The following is a 15,788-nucleotide window of genomic DNA, read 5'->3' on the forward strand; positions in this document are numbered from 1 at the left end:
CTGCAATGACGACAAGCTCAGTCCGATGATGCTGTGACACACCGCCCCAGACCATGACGGACCCTCCACCTCCAAATCGATCCCGCTACAGCGTACAGGCCTCGGTGTAATGCTCATTCCTTCGACGATAAATGCGAATCCGAGCATCACCCCTGGTGAGACAAAACCGCGACTCGTCAGTGAAGAGCACTTTTTGCCAGTCCTGTCTGGTCCATCAACAGTGGGTTTGTGCCCATAGGCGACGTTGTTGCCGGTGATGTCTGGTGAGGACCTGCCTTACAACAGGCCTACAAGCCCTCAGTCCAGCCTCTCTCAGCCTATTGCGGACAATCTGTGCACTGATGGAGGGATTTTGCATTTCTGGTGTAACTCGGGCAGTTGTTGTTGCCATCCTGTACCTGTCCCGCAGGTGTGATGTTCCGATGTACCGATCCTGTGCAGGTGTTGTTACACATGGTCTGCCACTGCGAGGACGATCAGCTGTCTGTCCTCTCTCCCAGTAGTGCTGTCATAGGCGTCTCACAGTACGGACATGGCAATTTATTGCCCTGTCCACATCTGCAGTCCTCATGCCTCCTTGCAGCATGCATAAGGCACGTTCACGCAGATGAGAAGGGACCCTGGGCATCTTTCTTTTGGTGTTTTTCAGAGTCAGTAGAAAGGCCTCTTTAGTGTCCTCAGTTTTCATAACTGTGACCTTAATTGCCTACTGTCTGTAAGCTGTTAGTGTCTTAACGACCATTCCACAGGTGCATGTTCATTAATTGTTTATGGATCATTGAACAAGCATGGGAAAAAGTGTTTAAACCCTTTTCAATGAAGATCTGTGAAATTATTTGGAATTTTACGAATTATCTTTGAAAGACAGGGTCCTGAAAAAAGGATGGTTATTTTTTTTGCTGAGTGTGTGTGTGTATATGTATATATATATATATATACACACATTACCGGTCAAACGTTTTAGAACACACACTCAATCAAGGGTTTTTATTTATTTGTACTATTTTCTACATTGTAGAATTGTCACACCCTGGCTCTGGGGACTCTATATGTTGAGCCAGGGTGTGTAGATTCTATGTGTTCTTGTTCTATGTCGGTATTCTAGAGTTGTGTTTTCTATGTTGGCCAGTGTGGTTCTCAATCAGAGGCAACGAGTATCAGCTGTTGCTTGTTGTCTCTGATTGGGAGCCATACTTAAGCAGCCAGTTTACCCACAGTAGTTGTGGGATCTTGTTCCTTTTGGTTTGTTCCGTGTTGGTTGTTTAACCTAGGACGTCACGTTATTCGTTTATTGTTTTGTTCGTGTTATCACTTTGGATAATAAAGTATGTTTGCCTTCAACGCTGCGCCTTGGTCTACTCCGTTCAACGATCGTGACAGAAGATCCCACCATACCAGGACCAAGCAGCGTGTCCAGGAGCAGGCAGCCTGGAAATGGGAGGAAGCGCCGGGTAAGGAGCTGGAGAGGTTGGCGATGGCCCAGGTGGGCCAATTGTGGTCCTGGGAGGACATGCTCGGGGGAAAAGGGCCATGGGCTAAGGTTAAGGCCCTGGCGAGAGAGGAGCAACGGCGTCAACAGTGTCGTCGTCGGACGGACGAGAGGCAACCCCAAAAAAAAATTAGGGGGGAGCACACGGCATGGGCGACTGGGCAGCAGGAGGCTGCCACAGGCCGAATTGGGAGATTAGGAGAGGAGGCCACCGGGTTTGGGGGGCCAGAAGGCAGGTTGGCGGAGCCTGGATGGAGAGCAGAGCCAACTCCCCGTACTCAGGCATGGCAGCATGAGACTGGGCAGGTTCCGGGGTATGCGGAGCTGCGTACTGTGCCACGAGTGGCCTGGCATAGTCCGGTACGTCCTGTGCGAGCACCCCGCACGTGTCGTGCGAAGGTGGGCATGCAGCCAGGACGGAGTGTGCCGGCTCAGCGCTCGTGGTCTCCAGTGCCTCTCCTCGGTCCCGGATATCCTGCGCCAGTGTCACGTGCTGTTATGCCAGTACGGGTACACAGCCCTGTACGTCCTGTGCTGATGCCTCACACAGAGTGTGTCAAGGTAGGCATTCAGCCAGGACGGGTTGTGGCAGCTCTTCACTCCAGGCCTCCTATCCGTCTCCACAGCCCGGCCCGGCCTGTTCCTGCTCCTCGCACCAAGCCTCCGGTGCGCGTCGCCGGCCCGGCCCGGCCTGTTCCTGCCCCTCGCACCAAGCCTACGGTGGGCGTCGCCAGCCAGGCCCGGCCTGTTCCTGCCACTCGCACCAAGCCTCCGGTGCGCGTCGCCAGCCCAGCCCGGCCTGTTCCTGCCACTCGCACCAAGCCTACGGTGCGCATCGCCAGCCCAGCCCGGCCTGTTCCTGCTCCCCGCACCAAGCTAACGGTGCGCGTCGCCACCCGGCCCGGTCTGTTCCTGCCACTCGCACCAAGCCTACGGTGCGCGTCGCCAGCCCGGCCCGGCCTGTTCCTGCCACTCGCACCAAGCTAACGGTGCGCGTCGCCAGCCCAGCCCGGCCCGGCCTGTTCCTGCTCCTCGCACCAAGCCTCCGGTGCGCGTCGCCAGCCCAGCCCGGCCTGTTCCTGCCACTCGCACCAAGCCTACGGTGCGCATCGCCAGCCCAGCCCGGCCTGTTCCTGCTCCCCGCACCAAGCTAACGGTGCGCGTCGCCAGCCCGGCCCGGTCTGTTCCTGCCACTCGCACCAAGCCTACGGTGCGCGTCGCCAGCCCGGCCCGGCCTGTTCCTGCCACTCGCACCAAGCTAACGGTGCGCGTCGCCAGCCCGGCCCGGTCTGTTCCTGCCACTCGCACCAAGCCTACGGTGCGCGTCGCCAGCCCGGCCCGGCCTGTTCCTGCCACTCGCACCAAGCCTACGGTGTGCGTCGCCAGCCCGGCCCGGCCTGTTCCTGCCCCTCGCACCAAGCCTACGGTGCGCGTCGCCAGCCCGGCCCGGCCTGTTCCTGCCCTTCGCACCAAGCCTACGGTGCGCATCGCCAGCCTGGCCCGGTCTGTTCCTGCCACTCGCACCAAGCCTACGGTGCGCGTCGCCAGCCCGGCCCGGCCTGTTCCTGCCACTCGCACCAAGCCAGGGGTGCGAGTCGTCAGCCCGGTATGGCCCGTTCCTTCTCCACGCACCAAGCCAGGGGTGCGCATCGTCAGCCCGGTCCGGCCCGTTGCTGCTCCACGCACCAAGCCAGGGGTGCGCATCGTCAGCCCGGTCCGGCCCGTTCCTGCTCCACGCACCAAGCCAGGGGTGCGCATCGTCAGCCCGGTCCGGCCCGTTGCTGCTCCACGCACCAAGCCAGGGGTGCGCATCGTCAGCCCGGTCCGGCCCATTCCTGCTCCATGCACCAAGCCAGGGGTGCGCATCGTCAGCCCGGTTCGGCCCGTTGCTGCTCCACGCACCAAGCCAGGGGTGCGCATCGTCAGCCCGGTCCGGCCCGTTCCTGCTCCACGCACCAAGCCAGGGGTGCGCATCGTCAGTCCGGCACAACCTGTGCCTGGGTCACCGGTGCCTGGTCAGGTACCGGTCAGCTGCTCCACACCGGAGCTTAAGCAATCCGCTCCTACGATGTCCAGTCCAGCTCCAGCCAGCGGGGCCAGACCGGACCAGGGGCGCTACGGGGGGATTATTGGAGGGTGGTGGGCAAGCCCGGAGCCGGAACCGCCTCCGAGGAGGAATGCCCACCCAGCCCTCCCCTGTTTGGTTTATGTTGAGGCGCGGTCGCAGTCCGCGCCTTTGGGAGGGGGTACTGTCACACCCTGGCTCTGGGGACTCTATATGTTGAGCCAGGGTGTGTAGATTCTATGTGTTCTTGTTCTATGTCGGTATTCTAGAGTTGTGTTTTCTATGTTGGCCAGTGTGGTTCTCAATCAGAGGCAACGAGTATCAGCTGTTGCTTGTTGTCTCTGATTGGGAGCCATACTTAAGCAGCCAGTTTACCCACAGTAGTTGTGGGATCTTGTTCCTTTTGGTTTGTTCCGTGTTGGTTGTTTAACCTAGGACGTCACGTTATTCGTTTATTGTTTTGTTCGTGTTATCACTTTGGATAATAAAGTATGTTTGCCTTCAACGCTGCGCCTTGGTCTACTCCGTTCAACGATCGTGACAAGAATAATAGCGACAACTTCAAAACTATGAAATAACACATATGGAATCATGTAGTAACCAACAAAGTGTTAAAGAAATCAAAATATGTTTTATATTTGAGATTCTTCAAATAGCCACCCTTTGCCTTGATGACAGCTTTGCACACTCTTGACATTCTCTCAACCAGCTTCACCTGGAATGCTTTTCCAACAGTCTTGAAGGAGTTCCCACGTATGCTGAGCACTTGTTGGCTGCTTTTCCTTCACTCTGCGGTCCGACTCATCTCAAACCATCTCAATTTGGTTGAGGTCAGGGGATTGTGGAGGCCAGGTCATCTGATACAGGACTCCATCACTCTCCTTCTTGGTTATATAGCCCTTACACAGCCTGGAGGTGTGTTGGGTCATTGTCCTGTTGAAAAACAAATGATAGTCCCACTAAGCCCAAACCAGATGAGATGGCGTATCGCTGCAGAATGCTGTGGTAGCCATGCTGGTTAAGTGTGCCTTGAATTCTAAATAAATTACAGACAGTGTCACCAGCAAAGCACCCCCACACCATAACACCACCTCCTCTATGCCTTACAGTGGGAAATACACATGTGGACATCATCCATTCACCCACACTGCGTCTCACAAAGACACAGCGGTTAGAACCAAAAATCTCAAATTTGGACTCCAGACCAAAATACAAATTTATACCGGTCTAATGTCCATTGCTCGTGTTTCTTGGCCCAAGCAAGTCTTTTTTTCTTATTGGTATCCTTTAGTAGTGGTTTCTTTGCAGCAATTCCACCATGAAGGCCTGAATCACACAGTCTCCTTTGAACATTTGATGTTGAGATGTGTCTGTTACTTTATCTCTGTGAAGCATTTATTTGGGCTGCAATTTCTGAGGCTGGTAACTCTAATGAACTTATCCTATGCAGCAGAGGTAACTCTGGGTCTTCCATTCCTATGGCGGTCCTCATGACCCATGAGCCAGTTTCATCATAGCGCTTGATGGTTTCTGCGACTGCACTTGAAGAAACTTGAAAAGTTATTGAAATGTTCCGTATTGACTGACCTTCATGTCTTAAAGTAATGATGGACTGTCGTTTCTCTTTGCTTATTTGAGCAATTCTTGACATAATATGGACATGGTCTTTTACCAGATAGGGCTATCTTCTGGTGACTACCTCATGAAGCTGGTTGAGAGAATGCCAAGAGTGTGTAAAGCTGTCATCAAGGCAAAGGGTGGCTATTTGAAGAATTTCAAATATAAAATATATTTTGATTTGTTTAACACTTTTTTGGTTACTACATGATTCGATATGTGTTATTTCATAGTTTTGTGTTATTTCATAGTTTTGATGTCTTCACTATTATTCTACAATGTAGAAAATAGTCAAAATAAAGAAACACCATTGAATGAGTAGGTGTTCTAAAACTTTTGACCGATAGTATGTGTGTGTGTGTATATATATATATATATATATATATATATATATATATATATATATACACTGCTCAAAAAAATAAAGGGAACACTTAAACAACACAATGTAACTCCAAGTCAATCACACTTCTGTGAAATCAAACTGTCCATTTAGGAAGCAACACTGATTGACAATAAATGTCACATGCTGTTGTGCAAATGGAATAGACAACAGGTGGAAATGATAGGCAATTAGCAAGACACCCCCAATAAAGAAGTGGTTCTGCAGGTGGTGACCACAGACCACTTCTCAGTTCCTATGCTTCCTGGCTGATGTTTTGGTCACTTTTGAATGCTGGCGGTGCTTTCACTCTAGTGGTAGCATGAGACGGATTCTACAACCCACACAAGTGGCTCAGGTAGTGCAGCTCATCCAGGATGGCACATCAATGCGAGCTGTGGCAAGAAGGTTTGCTGTGTCTGTCAGCGTAGTGTCCAGAGCATGGAGGTGCTACCAGGAGCCAGGCCAGTACATCAGGAGACGTGGAGGAGGCCGTAGGAGGGCAACAACCCAACAGCAGGACCACTACCTCCACCTTTGTGCAAGGAAGAGCAGGAGGAGCACTGCCAGAGCCCTGCAAAATGACCTCCAGCAGGCCACAAATGTGCATGTGTCTGCTCAAACGGTCAGAAACAGACTCCATGAGGGTGGTATGAGGGCCCGACGTCCACAGGTGGGGGTTGTGCTTACAGCCCAACACCGTGCAGGACGTTTGGCATTTGCCAGAGAACACCAAGATTGGCAAATTCGCCATTGGCGCCCTGTGCTCTTCACAGATGAAAGCAGGTTCACACTGAGCACATGTGACAGACATGGCAGTCTGGAGACGCCGTGGAGAACGTTCTGCTGCCTGCAACATCCTCCAGCATGACCGGTTTGGCGGTGGGTCAGACATGGTGTGGGGTGGCATTTCTTTGGGGGGCCGCACAGCCCTCCATGTGCTCGCCAGAGGTAGCCTGACTGCCATTAGGTACCGAGATGAGATCCTCAGACCCCTTGTGAGACCATATGCTGGTGCGGTTGGCCCTGGGTTCCTCCTAATGCAAGACAATGCTAGACCTCATGTGGCTGGAGTGTGTCAGCAGTTCCTGCAAGAGGAAGGCATTGATGCTATGGACTGGCCCGCCCGTTCCCCAGACCTGAATCCAATTGAGCACATCTGGGACATCATGTCTCGCTCCATCCACCAATGCCACGTTGCACCACAGACTGTCCAGGAGTTGGCGGATGCTTTAGTCCAGGTCTGGGAGGAGATCCCTCAGGAGACCATCCGCCACCTCATCAGGAGCATGCACAGGCGTTGTAGGGAGGTCATACAGGCACGTGGAGGCCACACACACTACTGAGCCTCATTTTGACTTGTTTTAAGGACATTACATCAAGCCTGTAGTGTGGTTTTCGACTTTAATTTTGAGGGTGACTCCAAATCCAGACCTCCATGGGTTGATACATTTGATTTCCATCGATAATTTGTGTGTGATTTTGTTGTCAGCACATTCAACTATGTAAAGAAAAAAGTATTTAATAAGATTATTTCATTCATTCAGATCTAGGATGTGTTGTTTAAGTGTTCCCTTTTTTTGAGCAGTGTATATATACATACATACATACAAGAGGTCTCATCTTTGTTTCTGGCCATTATGGCGTCTGTGACTGGACGAGCAGCTCATTTTAAAAGTTGCATGCTCTACCGTCTGAACTACAAAGGACCACCATGTGGGTAGTGGACAAGTGCACATTTCAGGAAAAATTTAGTTTTGGGATGCATAGCCAGCAGGGGGGGGCTCCACCCTCCAAGAGTCCAAACATTTACATCTATTTGGCCAAAACATAGAGATATATATATATATTGTGCTATACTGTACTGTGGTCTACTACTCTACTACACTGTACTGCGCTCTACTGTACTGTGCTCGAGTTTACTCTACTTCATTTTCTTCCTTTTTTTTTTTTTCTTTTTTTTTTCTTTGGGGGGTCAGTTTAATATTGCAGATAGATTGTAATTTCCATCAATGTAATTGTCTGCATCACTTCCAATCCCCCATGTATTTAATATGTGTGTGTGTATATATATACACGCATACATACACATATACACACATACACACACACACATACACACCCACATACATACATACACATACATATCCTTTAAAAAAATATATATATATATATATATATATATATATACAGTGAGGGAAAAAAGTATTTGATCCCCTGCTGATTTTGTACGTTTGCCCACTGACAAAGACATGATCAGTCTATACTTTTAATGGTAGGTTTATTTGAACAGTGAGAGACAGAATAACTACAAAAAAATCCAGAAAAAACGCATTTCAAAAATGTTATTGATTTGCATTTTAATGAGGGAAATAAGTATTTGACCCCTCTGCAAAACATGACTTAGTACTTGGTGGAAAAACCCTTGTTGGCAATCACAGAGGTCAGACGTTTCTTGTAGTTGGCCACCAGGTTTGCGCACATCTCAGGAGGGATTTTGTCCCACTCCTCTTTGCAGATCTTCTCCAAGTCATTAAGGTTTCGAGGCTGACGTTTCGCAACTCGAACCTTCAGCTCCCTCCACAGATTTTGTATGAGATTAAGGTCTGGAGACTGGCTAGGCCACTCCAGGACCTTAATGTGTTTCTTCTTGAGCCACTCCTGTGTTGCCTTGGCCGTGTGTTTTGGGTCATTGTCATGCTGGAATACCCATCCACGACCCATTTTCAATGCCCTGGCTGAGGGAAGGAGGTTCTCACCCAAGATCTGACGGTACATGGCCCCGTCCATCGTCCCTTTGATGCGGTGAAGTTGTCCTGTCCCCTTAGCAGAAAAAGACTCCGAAAGCATAATGTTTCCACCTCCATGTTTGATGGTGGGGATGGTGTTCTTGGGGTCATAGGCAGCATTCCTCTTCCTCCAAACACGGCGAGTTGAGATGATGGCAAAGAGCTCGATTTTGGTCTCATCTGACCACAAGACTTTCACCCAGTTCTCCTCTGAATCATTCAGATGTTCATTGGCAAACTTCAGACGGCCCTGTATATGTGCTTTCTTGAGCAGGGGGACCTTGCGGGCGCTGCAGGATTTCAGTCCTTCACGGCGTAGTGTGTTACCAATTGTTTTCTTGGTGACTATGATCCCAGCTGCCTTGCGATTATTGACATGATCCTCCCGTGTAGTTCTGGGCTGATTCCTCACTGTTCTCATGATCATTGCAACTCCACGAGGTGAGATCTTGCATGGAGCCCCAGGCCGAGGGAGATTGACAGTTATTTTGTGTTTCTTCCATTTGCGAATAATCGCACCAACTGTTGTCACCTTCTCACCAAGCTGCTTGGCGATGGTCTTGTAGCCCATTCCAGGCTTGTGTAGGTCTACAATTTTGTCCCTGACATCCTTGGAGAGCTCTTTGGTCTTGGCCATGGTGGAGAGTTTGGAGTCTGATTGATTGATTGCTTATGTGGACAGGTGTCTTTTATACAGGTAACAAGCTGAGATTAGGAGCACTCCCTTTAAGAGTGTGCTCCTAATCTCAGCTCGTTACCTGTTTAAAAGACACCTGGGAGCCAGAAATCTTTCTGATTGAGAGGGGGTCAAATACTTATTTCCCTCATTAAAATGCAAATCAATTTATAACATTTCTGACATGCGTTTTTCTGGATTTTTTTGTTGTTATTCTGTCTCTCACTGTTCAAATAAACCTACCATTAAAATTATAGACTGATAATTTCTTTGTCAGTGGGCAAACGCACAAAATCAGCAGGGGATCAAATACTTTTTTCCCTCACTGTATTCCCCTTTATTACTTTCCAACCCCGCCACCCTATCCCCACTTGGAGTAAACTAGTGAACAACAACGCCTAGGCCTCTACTTCCAGCCCATACCCACTATCTACATTTTATGGACACAGTCAATTTTCCAATAATTACTTTTTGTTTGTTCTTTCTCCTGAACTTCTTCTACTCTCAACCTCTCCGATCATTTTCATGATGTCCATCCGGTTTGCTTCTATATGCCATATCTTTCTAACTGTGCTCCTTCACAAAAGCTCCCAACCTACAACCCATACACTTATTATGGGTTATTATTACTTCAGTTTCTTACAATTGAAGAAAGGGCCCATGGCCTCTTGATCTAGTGGTCTTAGTCTTGAGTACTGGTCATTAACCAATTTTTGTCATTCATTTATTGTGGCCACTAGATGGCGGTGTTAAAGCCATTTACAAACCATAGCACCCAATTTGAAGAAGACAATGCTCTGATCAATGGCTGATTGCTCCAAACCCATAGGAATCCCGACCCAGTTGAATATTTTAAAATGGTGTAAGCCCTCAATGGCAATGTCCATGCTAAAACGGGTTACATTGAGGTTGAGTCCTCTATCCATCTCTATGGTCTCATCTCACTGGTCTGGATCTTGGGACCAATGTCCTTGTATAAATCTTGGTCTTGGCTCCTGGATATTACCTTAGTATTTGGTTTACAAACCATAGGCAACCCAGCTTTGAAGAAGACAGTGTCTGATCATTGGCTGATCACTCACAACCCATAGGTATCCCCACCCAGTTGACTACTTTTAAATGGTGGAAGCCCTCCATGGCAATGTGTATACTAAAACAAGGTATATTCATCTAGAGTCCTCCATTTATCTCTATGATTGACACTTGGCAATGAAATGCCTGTTATTTTGATCATTTTAACATCCAACATAATTAATTAGATGCATAAGTAATTCAATCATTCAAGTTTCAGATTCATACAATCAACATTGAACATTTTACAGAGAACAATAGAGATATATTTCTCAATTTAAAGGTTTTAAAAAGCAGGTTAAAAATAATGTATTAATTTGGTATGCATATACCATTTCTAAAATTAATCTGTAATAGAAGGTTAATCAAAATGATCACTACTGTGCAACTTTTTCACTATGTTCCGACAGTGACATATTGAGGGGTGTGTGTAAATTCAGGTTAATATTACAAATAGAGCTAGAGGACACAGAGCTAGGTTAATCTCTGTACATTCCTAGGGGCCGCCGTATCCACGGGTAAGATATCGCGGCAACATGGCGGGGTGGGTTGATAGATGAGTGGCGGGCTTGGGCCAAGTGTGAACCCTGTAGGTGTCCATAGGCTCACAGGGGGAATCAGAGGGCTTAAAGCGCTCACTGATTCATCCCAACTCAAAAGCTTTCAAATACCCTGGTCCCAACAGACCGAAATACTCTGACGCACCAACAAACACACACACGTAAACAAAGACTTTCAAAGATGCACACACACTCCCTGACACACACACACACCTACACACACGGGTCCTGTGTGGCTCATTTGGTAGAGCATGGCGTTTGCAACGCCAGGGTTGTGGGTTCGATTCCCATGGGGGACCAGTGAGAAATGTATGCACTCACTACTGTAAGTCGCTCTGGGTAAAAGCATCTGCTAAATGACTGAAAATGTAAATGTTAAACACACACATACACTTCCTGACACACACCTTTTATAGGCTACGCACACACCTGCTCATAGACCCATAAACACACGCTCACACATAAACACACACCTTTATTTAAACGGGGAAATCCCTTTGAGACCAAGGCCTCTTTTACAAAAAACACACACACAGCTCTTTGACGTTACGGTCAAGTTAACAGGCTTTCAGTGTAGAGCGAGGCCCTAGCGTACTCCTCACTCCTCAGCCCTAATCCCCACAGTGGGCGTGCCCAGAGCGCACAATTAGGAGGCCTGGCGCTCAACCTGGAGGTGACAGTGTCCATAGGAGCCAGAGAGAGTGACAGCTAAGACTTAGAGCACTGATGCTAGCATTAGCTACAGTGCCTTCAGAAAGTATTCATATCCCTTGACTTATTCCACATTTTGTTGTGTTAAAGCCTGAATTTAAAATTGATTTAAATAGATTTTGTTTCTCACTGATGATCTACACACAATACCCCATAATGAAGTGAATACGTTTTTTTAAATGTTTGCAAATTTATTGAAAATGAAATGCAGAAATAGCTCATTTACATAAATAAGTATTAACATGTGTATAAATGTTAAAATCACCTTACACAGCGATTACAGCTGTGAGTCTTTCTGGGTAAGTCTCTAAGAGCTTTGCATACCTGGATTGTACAATATTTGCACATTATTATTAAAAACATTCTTCAAGCTCTGTCAAGTTGGTTGTTGATCATCGCTAGATAGACATTTTCAAGTCTTGCCATAGATTTTCAAGCCAATTTAATTCAAACTGTAACTAGGCCACTCAGGAACATTCAATGTCATCTTGGTAAGCAACTCCAGTGTATATTTGGCTTTGTGTTTTAGGTTATTGTCCTGCTGAAAGGTGAATTTGTCTCCCAGTGTTGGAAAGCAGACGGAACCAGGTTTTCCTCTAGGATTTTGCCTGTGCTTCGCTCTATTCCATAAAAAAAAATCAAAAACAACTCCCTAGTCCTTGCCAAATGACAAGCATATCCATAACATGATGCAGCCAACAACATGCTTCAAAATATGAACAGTGGTACTACAGTAGGTGATGTGTTGTGTTGGATTTGAAATATGAAGAGTGGTACTAGGTGATGTGTTGTGTTGGATTTGTCCCGAACATAACACTTTGTATTCAGGACATAAAGTTCATTTCTTTGCCACATTTTTTGCAGTTTTACTTTAGTGTCTTATTGCAAACAGGATGCATGTTTTGGAATATTTTTATTCTCTACAAGCTTCCTTTTTTCACTGTCATTTGGCTTTGTATTGTGAGTAACTACAATGTTGTTGATCCATCCTCAGTTTTCTCCCATCACAGCCATTAAACTGTTTTAAAGTCAATGTGAACTGTGAAATCCCTGAGCAGTTTCCTTCCTCTCCGGCAACTGAGTTAGGAAGGATACCTGTATATTTGTAGTGACTGGGTGTACTGATACACCATCCAAAGTGTAATTAATAACTTCACCGTGCTCAAAGGGATATTTAACTTTTACAGTTGAATCTGTTTGAAATTCATTGCTTGACTGTGGGACCTCACAGATAATTGTATGTGTGGGGTACAGAGCTGATGTAGTCATTAAAAAAATAATGTTAAACACAGAGTCCATTCAACTTATTATGTTTACTCCTGAACTTATTTAGGCTTGCCATAACAAAGGGTTGAATGCTTATTGACTCAAGACATTTCAGCTTTTCATTTAATTAATTTGTAAAAATGTCTACAAACATAATTCCACTTTGGGGTATTGTGTGTAGGCCAGTGACACATCTAAATTTAACCCATTTTAAATTCAGGCTGTAGCACAACAAAATGTGGAAAAAGTGAATACTTTCTGAAGGCAGAGGGGCAGAGAGAGGTGTATCATGGTTTAACACCTCCCTCTGGTGGAGATGGTAGGTCTGCACAAACATCAGGGTTGCTGTCAGGCTTTCATTTTGCCCCGTTATGGCTAGGCTCTGGAAATGGGCCTCCCCTATGGGCTCCCTTTTGTGTTATGGCAAGGTTCCTTGCAAAGATCAAAGGGTGTGGTCCAGATATTCTTGGTATGTAGTGCGTTTCCATTGCGCCCTTAATGTTGATTCACCTTTATATTGCAGCTGTAACACCTGTAGCAGAAAACCTCATAACTTGTCTATGTTTGATGTAATATTCAAGTATTGTAATATTAAAGTTCACCCAAATTACAAAATGATATATTGGTTTCTGTAAGCAGTCTATGGACAAGGTAAGACAGCAATCCATGCTCTGATTTTGTTTATCTGTCCACTGTCTCCAAAAGCTAATATCAGGGCTTGCATTGGATTTGTTCCACAAATGCTAAAAGGTAAGCATTTGGAGACAGTGTCCAGGTAAACAAAACCAAAGCTTTGTCTAACATTGTACATAGACTGCTTACAGGGTAATTAAACCAATATGTAATTTTGCAATTTGGGTGAACTATCTCTTTAATAACAGATGATAAGGGTGATGGTATAGTTGATATAGATAGATAACTGAGAGATTCATTTTGTCTCGATCTCTCTCTCTCCATTTCTCTGTAACACCCCCTCTCTCCACTCCTCCTCAGATATCAACATGGCGGGGGAGCCCATGCCCAACAGACCCAGAGGGCAAGGTTGATATAGATGAGACTCCTGTGACACTTTCCCCTTTTTACTCAATTTCCCTAAATTTCTCTGTAACATTCTCTCTTTGTTCTTCCTCAGACATCAACATGGCAGGGGAGCCCAAGCCCAACAGACCCAAAGGGCTGAAGAGGTCTGCCGCTGTTCTCTACAGGTACATAGGAGAACACTTTTTGGTTCCAGGTAAAACCCTTTTTGGTTCCATGTAGAACCCTCTGTGGAAAGAGTTCTACATGAACCCAGAACGGTTCTACTTGGAACCAACAACGGTTCTTCAAAGGGTTCTCCTATAGGGACAGCCGAAGAACCCTTTTAGGTTCTAGATGCACCTTTTTTTTCTAAGAGTGTACTCCATAAGGTGTAAAGCGTAAATCATAATGCACAGACGCTGAGCCGCGATAGTCCGGCATTCTGTTGTGACATAGCTATGTGTCTGTGAGACCACCGTCCGAGGGGGGAGGCACAGCCCGAACACGTACCTCCCCACAATTCCTAACCAATGCAGCTCTATTCATTTGAATGTGTTGACAGTTGGAGAAATTGCTTGAGCTGCACTGAGAATTTGAAAAGTATGAAAGCCAACGGTTCAATATTCTAGAACGCTGCTGTACAGGTTTTGGACTATTAAGGCTTCATGGAAAGGAGGGGGCAGGAATAAGGGGTCAGTCTCTAGTCTCAATAGTTGCTGATCATTCCTAATTTCCTATCCTTCCTCTACACCGATGTGATAGAACTTGACAGTGGGATTTTTGGCATACTGCTTTCACCTGTCTTCTTTCTGAGGTCAGTGCATGTGAGGGAGAGGAATTTGGGAAATAAGGAGACTATTGATGCTCATTGTCATTCCAGAACATTATGATGTCTAGATATGTTTTTGTTTATCTTTCAGTGGCTACGACTTTGATTATGACTACTACAGAGATGAATTCTATGACAGGTGAGTTGATTACACTTGTAAATACCCTTTTGGTATAACTCCACATTGCACATCATCCAGCAAGGAGGAAGAGAATAATTTTGCAATGGCAAACATTAACAGTAAAGTAAATAAAGAGATCATATTCTTTCATCAGTGACATTAATCATTTTGCAATCTCCCCAAAAGTCAGTCAGTGATGGCATTATAACGCAGTCATACAGACACAATTAATGTATTTTGTGAGGGTGCAAACCATTACTGTCATTGATCAAAGACTATAAACAATATATTTACTTTCCAGGGAGTTTTTTTCTGGAAGACGTTGTTGCCTTTTATTCTCCAATCATCATTACTGAAAGATGTCCAAACTTGTTCCCATAAATAACGCTCACCCAGCTGTTAGGTGAAGCTTTTGTTTCACAACACGGCCTGTGCCGAGCAAACTTTGGAAGTGTCTCACCTCCTCTCTTGGCCGTCCCCATTTCAGTGGCTATAGAAGCCCCGCTGGTGCTCTCCGCTGGATGCCTGTGTTCGCAGATGTCTGAACATAATATCCAGATGAGGAACACATTTCAGCCATCCAGAGGAGTTTATTTATACCCTCTCTGTGATGTCCAAATCTGAGTTACGGCTGTCAGAGGCTGCCTTTGACTGGGATCAATATATTACAGAGAGATACACCCCATAATTTAATCACCCTTCTGCTTTCAAGTGATCTTCAAAACCCCTAGTCTTCAGGGACCGCTGACGCAACCGACGAACTTGCTCTCTGTCTGGACGGCAGATATCGCTTTGAAGCCGATTACTTCATTTCATTCACAACACACCAGAGAAAGCTCATCGCAGAATAGTTTCCTCTAAATCTTTTTCAGAGGTAGGTTTATTTTTCTACTGAACAATGGACTCACATACCCCTTAAAGGCAATAATATAATTATATCAACCTCCATGAAATTGATTCACCACCTGCAGTCCATGGTACTGTAGATACAGTATGGTGTACTGCAGATACGTATAAGAAGGTAGTGCTTTACCTCAGTTGGCCCTTTCAATGTTTCAGGCATGTCAATACCTTTTTAACCCCCTAGAGTCGATTGGCGCACCGGTGCGTTAATCTAAGTAACATAATAAAAAAATCCCCATCAAAATCCGTCAGTTTAAGATAGAGATATCTATTTGGGCTAAAAACTAAT

General features: G+C 46.4%; 1 protein-coding gene across 3 annotated transcripts in view; it reads left to right on the forward strand.

Annotated features, from left to right (window-relative positions):
- LOC311134369 (RNA-binding protein Raly-like) overlaps positions 1–15,788 on the forward strand; it is a 201,572-nt gene that overhangs the window by 140,990 nt on the left and 44,794 nt on the right. For all 3 annotated transcript variants that reach the window (XM_084168023.1, XM_084168025.1, XM_084168024.1), the window contains 3 exons: positions 13,620–13,667; positions 13,759–13,831; positions 14,567–14,614. In XM_084168023.1, coding sequence (XP_084024149.1) covers positions 13,620–13,667; positions 13,759–13,831; positions 14,567–14,614 — 169 coding nt within the window. The remainder of the gene's footprint in view (positions 1–13,619; positions 13,668–13,758; positions 13,832–14,566; positions 14,615–15,788) is intronic.

This window comes from Coregonus lavaretus (assembly GCF_964263955.1).
Source record: "Coregonus lavaretus genome assembly, chromosome: 8".
Classification (NCBI taxonomy): domain Eukaryota; kingdom Metazoa; phylum Chordata; class Actinopteri; order Salmoniformes; family Salmonidae; genus Coregonus; species Coregonus lavaretus.